Genomic DNA, 21,254 nt, shown 5'->3' on the forward strand with positions numbered 1-21,254 from the left:
ACACTACCCATATGATGTACATGAGACGAGTCAAAAGGTCTAATCTAAGGATTGAATCATCAAACTACAAGTAGACATGGTTTCTTGCCCAATCATAGACCATTCTAACTTCATGCATAAACGGTCTTCCTAGGATCATCTTATAAGAGTCTAGTGGTTTGGAGAAATCCATTATGATAAAGGTATACTTCACCCCTGATGTTTTAGCACCTTGATCCTAAGATCTTGTAATATCCCAACAGGTTTGGCAATTGTTCCATCCACCATTTTGACAGTAATGTCATACACTTCAAGACAAGGTTTACCCATCTTTTCCCAACACTAAACTCACTCCCGCACCACCATCTAGGACTCCCATTAGTGTGATTCCCTTGGCAGTGATGGAGAGGGTCGCGTTAGTCTCATCATTCTTAAAGTATTGTCCCAATTTGTTCAATGGTATTTTGACCACACAGACTTGATGTTGTCCTCATCCAATTTAGGCTCTAGTGTAGTCTCATAGGAAGGATATCATTTATGCATGTTTGCAAAGGGTGGTAGCCCAACATTAATTTCCCAATTAAGAAGAGCTTTCAATGTAGCAAAGATTTCAGGGTCTCCCCATAGACGTGCAATGATTGTGGTCTCAATTTTTGAAGCCATAAAATCAATCAATTTAGGGATGTTCAATGGAGTACCCGTCACCTCTCTACCATATGAGTATGCTAGTGAGATTGAAATTTCCACCTCTTGAATGGGTTCAGGGTTCTCATACTCAAACATTTGCGTAAAGAGTTTAGATTCTATGCTAGGGATAGGTGAGTTCTCACTAATCTCAAGAATGACACTAGGTATATCCAATGGTTTATGGGTTAAAAGATAGGCTTTAGGTTGTTTGGATGAACAGTGTCAGAGATGTTTAGTTGTTTTGGTCTTGGTTCTAACTCCTCCTGAGTATGTGTGACATATCCTTGAGCTCATGAAGTTGTTCCAATTCTCTTAAAAGGTCAGGGTATGAACCGAGTTTCTCTTTGTTTAGTTTCTTGAGAGTATGCATCCTTTCCTTTTTGGTCTCCTTGGTTTTTGTTTGAGTGTCTCTGGTTTTCTTAGGACCAACATGTCTCTCCAATGAATTAGAATCCTCATCAATATCATTCATGTAGACTGGTTTGTCAGGTGCTCCCACGTTCACTCATTTTGTTTTCTAAGTTTTGCTCCCTTTTATGGATTTCTATCATCTATGGACCCTCTTCTTTTTGGATCTTGCTATTGAAGTAGCCTGGTATTATATTTTCTTTTCCACAACACGTGTATTTTGAGCCATGCGTCTCGTTATTGCATTCATAAATGGGTTATGGTTTCTCAAAATTGATCTCCGAGTTTGATCACCCACTCCAATCATGTTGAGAGGTGTGATGGTAGGACCATTATGTTGATTTGTAACTACCAATTTCAATGGGAAATCTTTGATCCAATGATCTATGCTACAACAATAGGTTACAGGTAGCATGCTTAAAGATGCATCTTGGGTGATTGGTTGGTTTCTAATGGGACACTCAGAGACTCGGTGTGGTCCCTAACAATTATAACATTGAAGAAACATTCTCTTGATAGTGGAGTTGTTGATATCTTGACCTCTTCCCTATTAGTGAATCTTGCCATTAGAAGCCCAAGACCCTCTAGAGGCTCACAACTTTGCTTGCAATGCATGCTTAATCACAAAACCTTATTCTCAAAGTATTTAGGTCTTAGTTAGGTGTCACACCTAACTGACACACGCATTCTTCTATCCATTGAACTCCTAAGCACTTGCAAAATGCCACTTCACTCATGCACTAAAATATGCATGCTACAAAACCTTGACATCAAGAAATCCTGTGGACCCCCCCTCAGTGTCTTGCATTGCCAAAACTGCATTGAGTATGATGCACACTAACACTGCATGGTGCAACATTAGGCACAAAAACTTGTTGAGACCCAAGCACCAGCACTTGAAAATTCTTAAAGGTAAATTCTTAGATCGTAATGATCAAGCTGTGAATTGATCTTACATGAATTGTCGATCTAGCTCTAGAATCACTAGCTTCTAAGATCACTTGAAGTCTAGAATTGTCATCGTGGATCGATGATCCTACCGCTCAAATCACCACGATCCAACTTTGTGAATCACCGAGTTCTTAAACCGCTCAAATTCTTAAATTGCTTGCTTCTCGATTCAGTCAACTTTACTAGTGTGATTGCCAGATCCTAATCCAAGGATCGTCGATCCAACCTTGTGCCATGTCATCAAGTGGGTATTAAACATAACAGTGCACTAATTTCACCCTATTACTTCACATAGAGTTTTGGATGCCAACAAGCAGCCTTGTTAGTGCAAATAACTTGAAGCAATCCCCTCCTATCAACTCAATGATGCAATCAGACACAATGGAATCACCGACTCAAGGATCGACATGGTGCAGGATCATTGGCTAGGAGTGAGATTGGTCCAATCCTAGCATTGCCTAGGAGTGAGATTGGTCCAATCCTAGCATTGCCTACATTGTGAGATTGTTGGCACACTTGGATCGATCCTATACATGGATCGCCTACACATAAGGATCGTTGGCAAGCACTAAAAGAGTGGAATCGTTAAGTTAGTTGGATCTCACAATGATCCAATGATTCTAGAAATAAAATAATGATTAAGCAAGTGTGGCCTCATTTTTGTAGACAAGGGATGCATGCCAACATCCACAGAAGGTGCAGCATAATGTGCCTCAACATGCTCATACTGCTCAGTTATATCCACATGCATGGAATTAGACACATGTTTTGAGTGCACATGTTTAATAGGTTGTGCATCAACATGGTGTTCAAAATGCACATGTTTTTTCTCTTGTTGTGCAGTGCACTTTTTAGGGTCATTATGATGGCCTTGATTTGATAGCACTTAAAAATGGCCAAAAAAAATCATATCATATTTTGACACTAATATTTACAATAGTATACAATTAACAAGAATACATTTTTTGGACCGCACACGAAGCAACACGGAATTGCATGGGCTTCATGCAATTTGAAGCATGAGATGATAGTCTGACACTTACAATGATGCACAAAAGAACTACCAATAATGAACAAGCTAGCTTGAATACCGCAAAACATCCCACATTAGATTTTCCATACAATAGGTATAAAAGCATAGTAATGCTTACACGAGAGTTGGTAAGGCAGACATTCAACTTGTCCATGGTCACTAGAGAGTGGAACTTCAATAGAATAAATAAACCTACAGAGAAGGCAACCTATTTTAGAATAGACAAGCACAATCTACATTGGGAGAACGTAATCTTTCCTCATCTTATCATGTTGTATAGTTTATATTACACCAACTTATCCTTTTACAAGCTGCATCACACAACTGAGGTGGATGTAGGAGGGCTACTCGCTCATCATTGTTAATAGAGCTAACATGTGCCCAAATCCCATCCAGGATAAAGAAAACTAGGCAAAACTAATTTATGTAGAGATTAATAGGGTGCTAACATTGAAGAATACGAAAGAGCCCTACCTGGGAATGGCACCCTTGCTCACATGGATGATTTACCAAGCCATTGACTCTTTGGACAAGCTCCCACCACTAGTGCTAATAGTAGCAAGTGCTAGTTCCTAGCAAATGACACCACTAATGCTAGTAGCACCAAGTGCTAGTTCCTAGCAAAAGATGCCACCTAAGGACAAGAAAGTCAAGAAGGACAAGAGACCAAGGGGATGGCAACAAAGCGGCAATGAGCAACCATAGCCCAAGACCAGGGGTTCCTAGCAAAAGTTGCCACCTAAAGACAAGAAGGACAAGAGACCAGGGAATGGCAGCAAAGTAGCAATGAGCAACCATAGCCCAAGACCAAGGGATGGTAGCAGAGCGGCAATGAGCAACCACAACCCAAGAACTAAAAATTTTATAATTGATGAACATGGTAATATTACTATTGAGTCTCGATCAGAGTTAGAGACTCACACCGAGGTAGATAAGGAAGCCCATAAGAAAAAAAAAGAATGGTGAAGAAAAGGTGGAAGAGAACAAGTAGACCAAGACTAAGGTTGAAGAAAATCAGGAAGCCACATCAACACCATAGCCTCCAACCACCATGTCAAGCCACCCCATTTGTAGTATACATGGAAATGCAATTAGCTAGCCAATTATCTAGACTCTTTGAAAATGCCAATTAAAGAGCAAAGTTGTTGGATGCAAGAAATATTGATTATGTAGCAATGCTAAGCTCGAGGCTGGAGGAGGGGTGTGCATAGGTAATTGTATAAAATACATAGCATTAGTCACATGCAGCTAAGATGCAAATATATGAGAGTGCATTCAAGATGCAAAAAGCATAGAGCAAAAGGATGCACAAGAAGCTAAGGCCCTCTGTGTAGAATGGACCATTTTTTAAGATCAAATACAACAACTAAAGGTAGAGGTAGAAGTAAAAGAAAAGGTGTCCAAGCTCACTTAACAAATAGCCACGTTGGATGAACACTTGTCTAGATCCAAAAGAACGATTTAGCAAAAAAATCAAATTATCAATAAGTGCAGTGTTAATCTGGTAGAGGCACACATGCTAATTGGTATACTGGTTTGACTCCACCTCGTATTTAGTCCATTGATTCCAAGTTTTGACGTTTTTTACATAATATTTTGCTCTTCTCCTTTCCTCTAGATCAACTAGTTCCATTGAATTGTTCACATCTCCTGAGGAGTGTTGAAATTTTGCTCTATTTGTTTCTTAAAACTATATAAGAATTATCAACTTTTAGTAAAATTTTAAACAATTAGTACGGTATTATGAAAACTCATTAGAATACAAACCAAGAAAAGGGTTTGCATGGCTAACTAAGATCCGCCAAAACAGATGCACATGTCCATCTAGGTCATGATGATAATGCTCATACAATGTGATTTTTCTTACATCTTAATACCCAAGAAGTGTATGCTTATATTTATAATTATAGAAGCATCAATGGAAACTTCTAGCTTGTCTCTCCATGTATGATCAAAGCACATATACTTAAGACATCTCTCTCTCTCTCTCTCTCTCTCTCTCTCTCTCTCTCTCTCGTATGTCTGTATGTATGTTTCTATGTATATATGAAACATTCCCTTTCACACTAATCTAGATATATATATATATATATACCTGTATGTACATACTATAAGTGAAAGTACTCTCCTACAATAACATATAATGGTTGGTCCATAGTGTGAACTCGATTATATGAGCTAACACTATAACTATGCCATAACTCTAGTACCCCAAAGTGGTTGTCACACAGCCTATCATCCATCGGCTCTACTAGCATATCAACCATAATCTCACCAATCATGCTAGTAGCATAAGTGTAGAAGCTATCATCCAGTCGGGTCATCAATGTCTGCAACACTAGTTAGGCTTGATATCTCAACACTCCCCCTCGAGCTTAACTCCACACACTACACTCCAAGTAAGATCCTAAATCTTTGGAGCTTCTATGTGCCCAGTGCCTATGTGAAGATGTTAGCCACCTGATCCTCTATGCTAAGATATACTAGATATACCTGCTAGAACCTTCTCCCTCACAAAGTGATAATGCACCTCAATGTGCTTCATTCTAGCATGGTATACTGGGTCACTAGCCAGTTGTATGCTACTCATGTTGTCACAATAAATGACAGCTGCCTTATCCATGGGCTCACCCATATCACCAAGCAGCTTTTGAAACCTAGCTACCCACAAGATGCCATAGCAGCACCCTTATATGCTACCTTTGTACTCGGCAAAGTAGGCTATTTCTTACTGCTCCAACTCATAGTAGAACTCCCAAACGCAAACATAAAGCCAATGGTATACCTCCTATCTACGACACCATCCCAATCAACATTTGTATACCCATGTACCGATATCTATGTATCAGCTTCATAGAAAAGTCCACAGTCAATTGTGGACTTTATTGTACCTCAAAATCCATCTAGCCACATCCAAGTGTGGCTTCCTAGGGGCTTACATAAATTGACTCACAAGTCCAACAACATAGCTCAAGTCTGGCCTAATAATGGTCATGTAGATCAAGCTACCCAATATGCGCATGTACATAGTGGGGTCCTCCAAAAAGCTCACTTGTATCTATGGAAAGCTTTGTGTTCTACTCTAATCAAACTGAAATTGGCTTACAGCCTGCCATACCATACTTGGACAACATGTCCAAGCTATACTTCCTCTATAATAATAAAATGCTACGAGGTGATCTCACCATCTCTATGCCCAAGAAATATCGCAACTCACTCAAATCCTTCATCTCAAATTTCGGCTTCAAAAACCTCTTGACATCATGTATGTCAACATCACTACCAGTGATAAGCGTCATCTACATAAATGACTAATAGCATGATCTCTCTATGTGTAAGTGAAAATTTTGCATTGGATATCTGAGATCCAATGGTAACAAGATACTCCCCAATCTTGTTTGACCATGCTCTGGGTGCCTGCTTCAAGCCATACAGGTCTTTGCGTAACTTTGTGTAACTTGCACACAAAATCTGGGTGTGCATCTCTCTCGTAACCTGATGGCTACATCATGTATGCTTCTTCTTGCAAATCACCATGTCTGAAGGCATTATTTACATCCATCCATCCATTTGATTTAAAGACCAACCCTTTCTTGTAGCCATGCCATTATCACAATCGAGCTAAATGTTTTCTCATAGTTAATGCCATAGGTCTACACATAACCCTTGGTAACCAATCTTGCCTTATACCTGCTCACTGAACCATCTACATTATGCTTGACCTTATACACCCACTTACATCTAAATGCCTTCTTTTCCTTAGGCAAAGGCACTAACTCCCATGTTACATTTTTCATCGAATGATGTCATCTCCTCATTCATGACATCTTCCCATTTTTTTATTTCCAAGTGACCGCTCAAAACAAGTGGGCTTTAACTCATATATCCATCATATCTCAACCTATCATCAATAGGGTACCTAACTCTTGTAGACCCGCATACACATGGATCACTACTAAGGTGTCCTCAAAACAGCCCTGGTTCTTCTTACACCAAGAGTAAATACAAACGGAATGCCAAGCTCCTCATTAAGGCTTTGCTCAGAGCCATTAGAGTCACCATCCACATATGAGGGACCTGCTGACACATTAACCTCAAGTACGGCCTATCACCTTGAAATGGATGGCCAAACGAAGCGAGTTAACAAATGGTTGGAAACCTACTTGAGGCACTATTGTCATGAAATATGACATGTATAGGAAGACTAGCTGCACATGGCTAAATTTGCATACAAAAGTACTCACCATTAAAGTATTAGGATATCACCACTTGAAACAATATAAGGTGAATGTGCTTATGGTTGCATTCAAGCAAGAGATGGTGAATCCAAATGCAACGGAAGAAGTTGAGAAGATGCAAGCAGTCCTCCATTAATGCAAAGAGAATATGAAGAGTGCCCAAGTAAGGATGGAACAATATGAGCATCCTCATATTGTTCCAAGTAAGGATGGAACAATATGAGGATGCTCATAGGAGACCAATGGAATTCAAGGAAAGGGATCCACGTTCTTACAAATTCCCTCCAAATTCCCAAGTTTAGATGCGGGTATACCAAGCTTGACCATCGATTTTATGGTCCTTATCAAGTGGTGAGAAGGGTTGGTGAAGTAGCCTATCAACTACTACTTCCACCTACGATACGGATTCAGGATGTCTTTCATGCTTCCAATTTGAAGGCATATGTGGGGCTGATGGTGCAAGTGTATGAAGAATTACCTCCCATGAATGAGGAGAGTGTCATTGAGTATGTACCAAATAAGGCGTTGGGTACCTCATCAAATGGAGGGGAATACTAGATGAAGAAGCTTCATGCCATCAAATGTGGGGCTGATGGTGCAAGTGTATAAATAATTACCTCCTATGAATGAGGAGGGCGTCATTGAGTATGTAATATAGATAAGGTATTGGGTATACGGAAGGCTAGATCCATGGGACTAGCCCCTTTTAGTCCCATGGGTATACGGAAGGCTAGATCCATGGGACTAGCCCCTTTTAGTCCCATGGGTCTAGCCTTCCACCCACCATATGACTTAGTGTGAACTCACACCCATATTTGAAATTTTCACTTTACTCACACACACCACTTTTACTATAGAAGAGTACACACACACACACACGCACACACACACTCCATTATTAAAATATCGTCCTTTTTAAAAGAAAACATACATCACATCTATCTTTTTCAAAACCATGCATATGTGATATGTCCACATCACATAACAAATATTGAGGTAACATATTAGTGTCACCTCATCAACATAAATCTCCTTGTCGTAATCCTTAGACCTGACGGTATGCACCAGTGAGCTCGAACACTCCTGGACCATTGTGATGATCACGGAGCCCAACAATGTCTCACATCTACCCATGTATAAATGTCAATAAATCCCAAGATTCACTTCTATTGATCGTCACCTATCTTAGAAGCATAAACACTCTAGGTACCAGTGTTAGGAGCCTACAATGTAATGTACTAGTATGCATACTCAATCACCAGGCACTACCCTACCTATTTCACTTCGGAGTCACTTCTTATCCTCACACAAATCATACCAGGAGCACACCCATGTTCGGTTGAGAGGGCTTAAGGCCTTGGATGACTGCCTTTGTGTGATGCACCTCTTAGATGACACCCACACGGGCACCACCCCACCCGTTTCACTTCAAAATCGCTTCCTATCCTCATAGCAATCGTGCTAGGAGAATACCCACATTTGGCCGAGAGGAATCAAGGTCTTAGATGATCGCCTTTGTGTGATGCACCTCTCAGGGGATAACACCCACATGATTATCCATAAACCTGTGTGGTACCTTCACATGCTACACACAAATATATGCAACACATATAGTATTCTAAACAAATAAGTAGTATTACAATCAAAACACATCATAATCTCATTCTAAAGTAGAGTAAACCCTCGCAAGCTCGACAAGACATCATAGTTCTCTACTCGAAACTCTAAACAAGTTGAATTCCTCTAGTTGTAACACATCCTAGCGAGGTCTTTTCAAGAGTCTTCCCTTCTTGGGGGATCTTTCCTCTCAAAATTTAAGCCTTATCATATATTAAAAATTCCTTAAGTCATTCTTGAGGGTCTTAAAGACTACCTCTCCTTGAGAGTTCCTTATCGTACTACTTAAAGAATGTGTTTCTTTAAAATCTAGCACAATAATCTTTACTTGTCTAGGTCCTTAGTTTTGAAAGTCTTTTGATCTAGCTTTCTTCAAGGCATCTTACACTTTGAGAATGGGATACACCCTTTTCTTAGTTAGGGGGCTCTGAATCTTTGAGTCAAGGGTTGTTGGAGACTTTCTTTCTCTAGAAATCTCCTTTTTCCTGAGAGAGTTCGAATCAATCCAATCATTTTTAAGGCCAACTAGATTACCTTGGGATAATCCTAGGATAATAATATATTTAGATGCTTAATCCTACTTTCTTAAGGGGTTATTTCACTTTCTCTTTCTAAATTCCCTTCTTCACTCTTTAGAATTCTACTTGAGGGATTATTCTCTCTCTAAAATTCTACCTTGAGGTATTCTTCTCTCTATAGAATTATTTACAACATTATTTGTTCAAAAGGAACTCTAAGCAACCCACTAAACAACTTCAATTGGTCTAAGGCTTTCTTTATCCACTTAAAATCATTTTCTTTCTCTAAAAACCTTAATCCTATTTTTTCAAAAAAAAATGAATCTTGCTCAAACGACTTAACCTTCACTTGGTTAATATCCTTTTAGCCAAGTTTTCTTTGTTGTAAGGGTATCATTTATACATCCTTTATGTGCATCATGTGCACATTTGTGTGCACCCACACTTATGCATATAATTTAGTATATTCAACCTTAATTCATTTCTAAAATCAGGCTTTTATCCATCCTACCCAAGGTTCATCCTGATAATTTATAGAGCATCAATTTCTCTAACTATTGAGCTTTTATCCTATAGGTTTTAACCTAAGTTCATTCTGATAATTTATAGAGCATCAATTTCTCTAACTATTGAGCTTTTATCCTATAGGTTTTAACCTAAGTTCAATTTAAATAATTAATTCTAAGGTCACTACTAAGGTCAAATAATATTTTGATTATAAGAGAGATCTAGAGAATAGTCATCTCTCAAGGGATTAAATTAATCCTTTATTCAAGGTATATTGGAAGCTTTAGAATCTACATGGTGTGCTCATTTAATTGAATTAATCAAAATGCAGCACGTAGTCATATGAAAATTTTTAACCTTGATAAATTCCTAAGGTTCTTGCATAATTATTTATTCAAAAAGTATTTAATCTAAATTAATTAAAATTGGACCAATCAAAAGCAAGAAAATGCTAAAAAAGGTCAAATTTAAAGATAATTATAAGCCATAACTTTTTGGCCTTAAAATTGACTTGGTGTAGATGCAAGTTTTGGATAAAGATGACTTGCATAGTACCCTTGGAAGTCCACAAATTTTTCAACTTCTCCCTAGATACTTGCAGTACTCACAATGAAAAAGTTTTAGTATATTTGAGGAGGTTTAATGGCTAGAAGGGGTCTATACTAGTCTAGCTGATGTATTGGCACAGAAAGTAATAAAATGGAATATATTAAGAATCTTGAGGAAATAAAAGAAATATTTTCTTTTGTTATATAATCATTGCCAAGATTTTAATTCAAACGTAAAATGTTGTACCCAAAATTAAGACAACTCTTTCAAGGTGGATGATTATTAGTGTTTCTCAAAATAGTTAGAGGAACCGTATTATTAAGTCCAACCATCTAAATCAAGACCAACTTAGATGGGAAGACATGAAGGCTTACTTCTATCCTAGATTTTCAAGATGAAAAGATGATTTAATTCTTATAATTATCTCAGGTAGCTAACCCGTTGAGGCATAACATTAGTCTTATGCAAGTCTTGTCCATTATGCTCCTGCGAGACAATGGATGATGAGACCCTTCTTCATCGATAAGAAGAGAAGCTCATTTCTTTACCCACATGGTGTGCACGTCTCCCCTTACTTATAATTTACATTTTTTCTACTCTTTTGCAAATAAATTATCTATCCCATGGTGGTTATAATGTAAATCAAAATAGGAAAATGATTTCTTATTCTTTGCACAATTCTCAAAAGCCAAGAAAAAACTAGATACCAATGGAAAAAGTTTTACCAATGGATGATGGATTTTAGGTCCACAAGCCATTAGAATCTCATGTATGCAAAGGACCTATTACAAAGAAAAAGAGGAGACAAAATTACAACCACCACCTCATGGAATAGGGACAATACAATCTAATGATCATTCTACAACTTGAGGGATGATGTGCCTAATATAACTATAAAAAGACAATGCTATGGAAATAAGTACCATTCCAAGATCCAAGATATGCCAAGGTCACCTCTACCAAAAGAGGGACCAACATAGAAACATCAAATAGCATAAACACTAAAAAACAACATACACTCTAGAAAGAGAAACCGTTAGGTGGGTGCTTAGCTATTTCTTTAGTGATAGCACTAACTTGTGTCATGATTGTGGAGGTAGAAGAAGTTAACATTGGGTGCTTAGTTCGATTGCTATATCTAATTATATTCTTGGCTTTCTATGGAGCTCTTTTGGCCTTTTCCATAGTTTTTGGATGTCTTTATGCATGACTATTTGAACTAGTTGTGGAAAAACGTCGTTTGAGACTTTGAAATTTCCTCATGGGTATGAAAAGGTGGATTGTTTCTTTGACTAGACTTATTACATTTGCTAACATGCATGCATTATTGAATTTCTTTGGGCTCTACTAATTTTAAGTATGTGAAAATCCCGCAAGGTTTGTTTTCCATGCTCGAGGGGCACTTTTTATATCCATGTAACATATCATCTTAGTGCACGGAGGGAGATTTTTTAAATTGAGGGACTTACATAATGTATACATGTATAACATAGCACCTTAGTGTAGGGAGGGTTTTTTTTAAATTGAGGGACTAACATGATGCATGCATGCATGCAAGAGGGGATTAAACAAATAGTCGTGTAATATAATGGTTTATGTGAATTCATCAAAACATGTATACTTATAAAAAGGGGTCGAACAATTGTGTTAAAAAGGGTTAAAATAAAAAAATAGGGGTCTTAAAATTGTGTTAAAAAGGGTTAAAATAAAAAAATAGGGGTCTTAAAACTGGTTTTGTTAAAAGGTTGACTTGACCCCCTAGAGTATCTTCATGAATGAGATCACCATTTAATTACGGTTCATGCATTTTTAAAACAAAAGGATTTTCATTACAAAATGTATCAAAGCCTCACATTTTTTTAAATGAATGTTCTTTGTGATATTTACTTTCACATTCTCTTAAAATGACTTATTTTGTATAAGAGGCTTTAAGGTTAGGATAGACTAATGGGGTTGGATGATCTTAAGAAATATCAAGGTTTACTAGAGCTGGTGGACTAGAGATTACTATACAACATAAATGTATGGGGACATATTGTGTTCTTGTGTTCTTGGCTACATGCTAGACCATGTGCAATCTTTTCAAAAGGGCATTGCTTGCTATACATATTGTTGCGGAAAAAAAAATGTGAAACTCACTTTTGTTAACCAATCATGCCACCTTTTTGTTCATACGATCCAATTCATCTTTCAACATTCTAGTAAGATAATAATAAGGGACTAACACTTCATCAATATCATACCTTGCCTTTTGTGCTTTAGCTGCACCCAAAAAGAGAGGTACATGTTGACCCTCTTGTGGCCTGTATTTCAATACCCTCTCTTGGCATTAATAAAACTTCACACCTCCCATTGATATGTTGTTGCTCCCATAGTGTAATATTCCTGATTGAAAGTTAAAAATCCAGGTTGGAATTCGGAATTGTCTTTAATTTTAAGGGATGAAATTTACATTTTTAGTTATAAGGGATGAAATTTTAGAGATTTTTAAGTCTAAATCGCGGTTAGGTTTTAATTTTAAGGGTTGAAAAGAACATTTTTTTAAGCACTGGGTGGGGCCGGACACTGGCACGTGTTTACTGAGAGGAATTCCACCTACTGTGGAGCATACGTAGACGTGCCGAGATGGATGACAATGATGATGGTGGTGAAGGGGGGAGGGGGGTGGCCGGGAAGGGCTTTTTCCTTGGTCCACCAAGAAAAGCGGGAGGAGGAGAGAACTAAACGCAGGTTTCACCTCATGCTTTGTATAATTGTTGCGCGCGCTACTGCTCTTCTTGTTGTATCCCTCCTCCGCATGTCGCTCTTTTCTCAGGATCCCGGTGGTGCCCTCCTCTTTATGAATAGGTGCTTATTGGGTGTGGAAGCATTTTCTGGCCGTCGGATCCTGCAGATCGTCGATTCGTTTTCCTCTCGCAGCAGCAGGATGGATCGTCGTCGCCGAGACTTCACGTGATGCGCTTTTCTGGAAAACCTTGGAATGCGGGCTCTTCCGAAGCCGATCTGCATGGCATAAGGAAGCATTGATTGAGATCCAGACGGGGCCCGCAGATCAATGCCATGGTAATCGAATGCGGGGCACGCGCCATTCAAGCTCTTTGAAACCACAGACGAACCATGGTCGAGGGCTTTTAGATCCCGTCGGCCATGGATTGTTGTTCATCCCTCTATACATTGTCGTGAGAATGGATTCTACAGAAGAAGAGGAGGAAGAGTTTTTTGAGAGCTTGGAAGACATCGATTCATCTTCAGATGCAGAGAGTGGAGGAAAAGAAAAGCATCGCCTGACTGTATCACAAGGTGCCATAGCCAGTGCTTCCAATGCTTCCCATCTTCCATTTTCAAGGTACGAAATATGGAAGAGCAGTCCGGGCAGTATTGTGGAGAGAAGACAGCGTTTGCTTACCCAGATGGGGTTGAAGGTGGAGCGCGAATCTGTTGAGAGCACGGTGGCTTTGGTTGATACAGCAACGCCTGCAGGAAGCTCCTTAGTTCTATCTTCATCTACCTCAAAGGCTGAAAGTATCAAACCAAAACATGGAAATGTAGACAATGGTTATATCGGGGTTTCTAACAGAAAAGATCCACATGAAGGGCAGACAGCACCGCTTGCCAGTGCTGGATGGACTATGGTCAGGTCCAGATCAGATGGTACGTTCTCTAGATTACAGAATAGTAATGGGGTGGAAGATTCTTTTCTTCGGTTGGTTAGGTCTGGCACTACTTCTCCTGTGTTGCATCATAGAGGTAAGGAGAGGCTAGGAGACAGTAGTGGTGCTGTTTTGAGGACAGTTTTTGGTGGTCAGGGTCATCCATCCTCCAAACCTCCGCTTGGAGGAAAGAAAGGAAATGGGAACAGTGCCTCTACGTCAGCAGGTGTCTCCACTACAGAAGGATTGGTAGCTCGGAGGTCACAATCTTACTGGAGCAAGTTTGGAAGGTTTAGGGTTACAGATAAGAATGGTCACTGTTTGTTTGATTCCACAGGTTCAGATGGGAAATTGTTTGACAACACACCAGAAAGATTGTTGAAGGATGGCAGACTGTCCATGGGAAGCAGTGAAGATGCCGAGAACACTGAGGATGGAGAGGTTTTGTGCAGAATAAAAGATCTAGACAGTGGCAAGGAATTTGTTGTGAATGAGCTCGGGAAAGATGGTATGTGGAACAAACTTAAAGAGCTCGACACTGGTAGAGAGATAACTTTGGAAGAATTTGAGTCTTCCTTGGGGCTTTCCCCTATTGTACAAGAAGTCATGAGGAGGGAGAGAGCAGCAGATGACGCTTATGTGACAGAGATCCAAATGGCTTCTGGATCTGCAGTTCAAAAGATAAAAAGAGGTTGGCTTAAAGCGATCAAAGGAGTGGTAAGAGGTTCCCGAGAGAAAGGAAACCACAGCCATCATGGGAGTGGCAGTGATGACAGGGAGGCTTTGACAGAAAAATCTGGAAAGAGGTCTGGTTCTGCCACTGATGATAGTCAAGATGCTCCACCAGCAGTAAGGCCGGTCAAAGTGCATGCCCATAAGAAGGCGGCAAAGGAGTTTGCTGACTTACACCTGAGGCAAGAGATTCAAGCCCATCAAGGCGCCATTTGGACAATGAAATTCAGTCTTGATGGTTCTTATCTTGCCACTGCTGGACAAGATAGGGTGGTAAGGGTGTGGGAAGTCTTTGAACATTATGGTAGAGCGAGAGATTCTCCTGATACTTCAGGAGAGTTGGATTTAGGTCCGGAAAAGTTGATTGTAGACAGCCTTCCCCAGAGGCATAGTGAAGTGAAGAAGAGTGGCAAGAACAACTCAGGGAGGAAAAATACTACTTCTCGGCTCCCCAAACTATTTACGCTTTCTGAGAATGCAAAGTGTTCATTCAAGGGCCATACAGAAGATATATTGGATTTATCTTGGTCACCTTCCCAGGTGACACATCTTCGTCCACTCGTGTTGTTTGATAGAGTTATGCATTTTTAAAGTTTGCATCGCTAATGCTATTAGCTTGTATCTATGGCTTGGTTATGGATGCGAAAGCTTTTTGGTCTTTGGCTGTTCTGAATATCACTTGCTACTATTTATCATGTGCAACGCTTTGTGGCTTTGTGGGCTAGTGTTTATGTATATAGACTCCCCCCCCACTCTACCCCACCCCACCCCTCACTGATATTGCTTCAATGCAAGTGCAATGCATACTGGCCTTTGTGGGCTTGTGCCATATGTAAAGACTCTCCCCAGCATCCCGCACTGAAACGCCCCTAGCAGGACTCGGTTACTAGATACTTGACTCATAGCTGGATCGTTCTCTGACCAAAGAACCATGAACGGATGACACCAAAGCTCACCACACAACTGTAGAGCTGAACGAGCTCACCCCTTAGCATTTGGCTTAGAGGAATTTACATGAACTGCTAGCCAGAACTGAGAAACTGCTTGCATCGCATACTACGGTCCCACCTAAGGGTGGTGTTGGATCTGCCACTAGCATTGCCGCGCTCATGCACAAGGATCTCTGCGAGTGTAGAAGAAGTGTCAAACTGAAGCCTAGCACCCACTTATACAGGCTAAGCCAAGCCAAAAGTAGTGGTTCTGCTCTATACTTAGCTTTCCAGCGTTGATGGGAGTTAGAGCTTCATGTGTGAGAAACATAGTAACATGGAATGCCGTTCCATAGCCTTGGGAACAAGGTAACGCGTTCCATAACGTGTGCTGTTCCCGTTCCCGTTCTCGTTCCGCAAATGTGCATCCTTGGCTAAAGGCATTTTGGGTCTATTTTTTGAGTAAATGAGAATTTTTGCATTTTTCTATGATCTCATATCATATCATATGAGAGAGGTGTATGACCTTGCATCTAAAAGGCTTGGCAATATATGCCCTTGCATGTCCTTAGCTTAGCTTGCAGATGGTAGCCATATGGTGATGATGTGTTGCTTCCATTTTCTTTCCGGGTCCGCTCGTGTCTAGTTTTTGCTTGGCACCGTGCTTCAGTGTGCCTGGACCCTTGTAGAACACTTGCGCGTATGTGCTAGGGTTTTCGAGAGAGAGGGAGGAGAGTGCGGTGGAATCGCACATACAACACATACAAGAGTCCTAAACTACTACTTTGTATTATGGACAAGAAAGAAGTAATACAATTGAAACTCAAGTACAAGATGTGGCTGAGAATGAAGACGTCAGATCACAGTGTTGTGACCTCTTGTACACTCTTGGCTAGCATTTCGCCTACAGAGAAGTGCTACGTGAAGTACAACGCTGAGGAAAGCAGATGAATATGACGATTTGGCTACCCACGTACATATATGCACCAATGCTCCTAGTCGGCCCAATAGTACCGTTGTTATTAAGAAAAAAAGGAGATAGCTCCTCCACTCCCAAAAGAAAAATACCTTGCTAGGCCCTTACCTACACTCGTCCCGCCTTCTTTCATACTTGGCCCTTCTTTGTCTTTTACATGCTCACCCACTCATTACATACTCGCCTCCCCACTTGCTTTCATACTCGCCCCATATTCTCTTTTCATATGACCGTCGCCTCGCCTTGGCCACGCTTCATACTCGCCTCCCTCCACTTAGCAACTTCCTACTCACCGCCTCCACACGACGACTTTCACACTCGCCCAATCATGCCGATCTCTTTCCATATAGCCGACTTTTTCATGCTCGCCTCCACCTTCTATCAACTCGCTTTTGCTGCCACGTTCCATACTCGCCCCCCACCTTACCCTTGTTCATACTCGCCTCTGCCACTCGCCCAAAGAAAAAAAATAAAAAATAAAAAACCATTCATACTGGCCCCCTTTTCTTCATACTACCCCTTCAAAAATTTAATGCTCGCATACCCTCTCCATCTCCTACTCCCCTCGTGCTGGCTGCCTTCTCCTGCTCGCCCCCTTCACACTTCATGGTCGTTCCCTTCACCCCGCCCTCCCCTCCCGCACAACGGAAATGAAAGACAACTACTGTAGAGAGCAAAACGCAGAATAGAGAGAGAGAGAGAGAGAGAGAGAGAGAGAGAGAGAGAGAGAGAGAGAGAGAGAGAAGCTGTATAAACTTTGCTCTATACACAAGATCCGATACACGATACAAGAGGTGTGGGGGCTAGGCCCTCTATATATATATGGCCCTGGGCTGTTGGTCAGCCAGCCCAAAACAGGCCGACAACAGCCCCATCTGTTCATGACTAGAAAAAACCACAGTCGACCAGAGAAACTCAGTCGGCCAGCACTGAACAACAGGTCGGGAGGGAGATGTCCAGTCGGCCAGCAGAAAGGAGCAAGTTGGGTAGCACAACAGCCTCATGCCCACACAATAATAGGGGAATATACATGAAAAATAGGAAAAAAATGGAGGTACATCTAATTGGGTGGGCATACCCACAACAGAGGCCCTAGTGTGTAATGTACAGATAGGAGATGACTGCTACCACCCCTCTCAGCTCCTGGATGTGGAATCAACCGCAGTGAGCTGGAGTGTTGCCGGAGCATAGCCTGAGGTAGAGACTTTGTGAAGAGGTCCGCCGCATTGTCCTCCGTCGAACAATAAACAAGCAAGATGTCACCAGCGAAAATCTTCTCACGAATAAAGTGATATTGTATCTCTATGTGCTTGGTCCGGGCATGGAAGACCGGGTTTCTAGCAATAGTGATACAGCTTTGGTTATTGCACTGGATGATCATGGGCTCCTTATGTGGAAACCCAATCTCGCCAAGCAACCTTCGCAGCCACACAACCTCGCAGGCAGCACCACAAGCAGTCCGATACTCCGCCTCTGTAGACGACAAGGTAATAGTTGGCTGTCTCTTGCTGCGCCATGAAATAGCTCCTGAGCTGAGGCTAAAACCATAGCCTGATGTAGGTCTCCTTGTGTCTGGATCTCCTCCCTAATCTGAGTCACTCTAGCCTTGGAGTCAAACTCCATCCGTCGTTCTTCCTCTAGTGTCATAGAAGAGTCCACGATCCTTCGTACCCTGTAGATACCGCAAGATCCGCAATCTTGTGTCCCGATGACTCTTCAAAGGCGTCTGCATGAATGAGCGCAACCACCCCACAGGAAAGGTCAAGTCCAATTTGGTGTTCAGCAACCAAATCAATGAACCAACAAGCTTCCAATACAGAGAGGCATGAACCTGCTCACAAGGATCATTCACTGTAAGCTTCGTGTTCGGGTCCATCGGTGAAGTAATAGGCTTGCAATTCTCCATTCCAAAGGCCTCAAGCAACTCATGAACATACCGTTGCTGAGAGACAAAGAATCCCCTCTGGGTCTGCCAAATCTCCAATCACAAGAAGAAGTGGAGTAAGCCTAAGTTGGTCATCTCAAACTCCTTTGACAAGGCAGCCTTCGTCATTGCTATGTGCTCCACATGACTGCCAGTGAGAATGAGATCATCCACATAAAGGATAATCAACGTGACCAAACTGTATTCTCGAAAGAGATACAAGTTAGGATATGCAACTGATCTCTGAAATCCAGTCCGTAGAAAGAAGGAATCAATCTTCTGATTCCAAGCCTTGGGAGCTTGCTTAAGACCATACAAGGCCTTCCACAACCTATAAACCATCCCCTTTGATCCTGGAACCTCAAAGCCTAGAGGCTACTCAACATACTGTCAAAATATGCAGCGGAGATGAAGACAAGATCAGAAAACACAAGAGTAACTGCACTGCAGAAAAGCACAGCAATAGAGAGAGAGAGAGAGAAATGAAATGAAATGTTATATTAACGTCTTCAAAAGGCCAAAGTGACCTATGAGACCAAAGTTACAACCATATATGACATCTGATACACTATCTTGAAAAGAAAAGAAAGGACTGAAGGTAAGTATCTAGCTCTACAATACATCAGTAGGGAGCATCCGGAAGCAGCAACTAGGGAGAGTGGGAAGCTAATGCTACTAGACAAAATGGGGCACATGAGTACATGGATACATGAATACATGAATATGGGGGAGTACAAAAGTGACAGTGAGTACAACAGTATATGGCTGGAGTGTTGAGATATCGAGCTCGTCTAGTGAGGCGGTGGCCACTGATGACCCGCCTGGGAGATAGGCCCCACACTTACACCACTGGCATGGTTGGTGAGATCATGGGAGATATGCGGCCAGTGGGATGACAGGCTGTGTGACAGCCATTCTAGAGACTGGCATAGTTATAGCGCCAGCTCATTTAGTCGGGTTCACATTATAGAGAACCCGTGTATGTATTTGGTTGAGTACCTTTCATATTATTGTGTACTCTTATCTTGTATATGGTGTGTTGAGTGTTGAGTAGAGAAGAAGAAGATTTTCAGCCTCTCACCGTGTGTGTTCTCTATTAGGGTTTTGTGAGTGTGTGTGTGTGCTTGCAAGAGCTCAAGCTCTCTTCTCCCCTGCATCTTTTCATGGTATCAGAGCCTGGTTTGTGCTAAGGGCTGAGCTGCAAGCAAGAGAACCACAGGAAGCGGTACGAGGGTAAGAGCTTCAACTACTCTTCCCTATTGTGTTGGTGACTACACCCTTGTCGGGAGCTCTACGGGAGGCACCGGCAAACGGTCTCTGATTGAGGAGCTTTCTTTGCGGGAGTAAAGCTATAGGGCAACTATATAGTCCTTCGGACTGAAATTTCGGGCCGAAAACGCGTTTCGGGCGCGTCTGGACCTCCGTTTTTCAGAAAGCAGGCGATTTCGAGCACTGCGGGTAAGTCATCGATTCTCTGCAGAACTCTGTTTTAAGTACTGCAGGAAGACAGATTGACTGTGCAGACACTGTGGGTGCTGCAAAGAGGTCTACAGTTGCCATTGGGTGTACGTATGCACATTGAGGTCACTGGTTGTGACATTTGAGTGGACTGCAGTACCGCTGTGCAGAAAATACAGCAGTTGTGCAGGAAAAACCAGAGTGCAGTTTCTGGTAAAATTGTGTGTTTGGCAAGATGTCAAATGATGGGATAACTCAGATTGTGGCTGAGAAGCTTGACAAGAATAACTTCCATGCTTGGAGGTTCAGGTTGACAAATTTCCTAATGGGAAAAGGCTATTGGGACTACATAGAACGTGAACATGAAGAGGCACCAGAGATACCGGATATAAATCCGACTGTTGCAGATGTGAAAGAGTTTAAAGACTGGAACCAAGGAGCCAGGAAAGTAATGTATTGGCTTTCCATTAGTATACAGGACACCATGATTGGGCACATTCAGGATGCCAAGTCCCCCAAGGAGGCATGGGACACCTTGGTAAAGCTTTATGAAACAAATACCAAGGCACGGAAGATACAGTTAAAGAATGAACTTCATACTGTGGAGAAAAAGAGCATGTCTGTGAATGACTATGCGTTGAAGATAAAGGGTATTGTGGAATCCCTTGCATCTATTGGTGTGTCAGTAGATGATGATGACAAGGTGGAAGTCTGTCTACGTGGTCTCGGGCCACAATACAAGGCGTTTAAGACGTCTATTCAGACTCGGGAAAACATTCCCAACTTTACAGATTTGGTGTCTATGCTGATTATCGAATGCTGATTATCGAAGAGAAGAACTTGGGTGAAGACCAACAGTCTTCACAAAGCAAAAACAGTTCAGAGCAATAGGCCTTTTACACGAGTTCAGGAAGAGGACGAGGTAGAGGAGGCCGTGGACGCGGTCAAGGAGGTGGCCGAACAGGTAATCAGAATTATGGCCAGCAGCAGCAGCAACAACAGTCCCAGAATCAACAACAACAACAACACGCAGGTGGAAGAGGCAAATTCAGAGGCAGGGGGAGTCAAAGAGGCCGTGGAAATTGGCAAAGGCAATAT

The 21,254-nt window shown here is 41.4% G+C and overlaps 1 protein-coding gene across 2 annotated transcripts in view; it reads left to right on the top strand.

Moving 5' to 3' along the window:
* Positions 1-13,132: 13,132 nt before the first annotated feature.
* LOC147634454 (uncharacterized) overlaps positions 13,133-21,254 on the top strand; it is a 76,864-nt gene continuing 68,742 nt past the window's right edge. For both annotated transcript variants that reach the window (XM_086803523.1, XM_086803524.1), the window contains exon 1: positions 13,133-15,409. In XM_086803523.1, coding sequence (XP_086659649.1) covers positions 13,559-15,409 — 1,851 coding nt within the window. In that variant the 5' untranslated portion in view covers positions 13,133-13,558. The remainder of the gene's footprint in view (positions 15,410-21,254) is intronic.

This window comes from Cibotium barometz, chromosome 10 (genome assembly GCF_041138505.1).
Source record: "Cibotium barometz isolate CiBa-2024 chromosome 10, ASM4113850v1, whole genome shotgun sequence".
Lineage (NCBI taxonomy): Eukaryota > Viridiplantae > Streptophyta > Polypodiopsida > Cyatheales > Cibotiaceae > Cibotium > Cibotium barometz.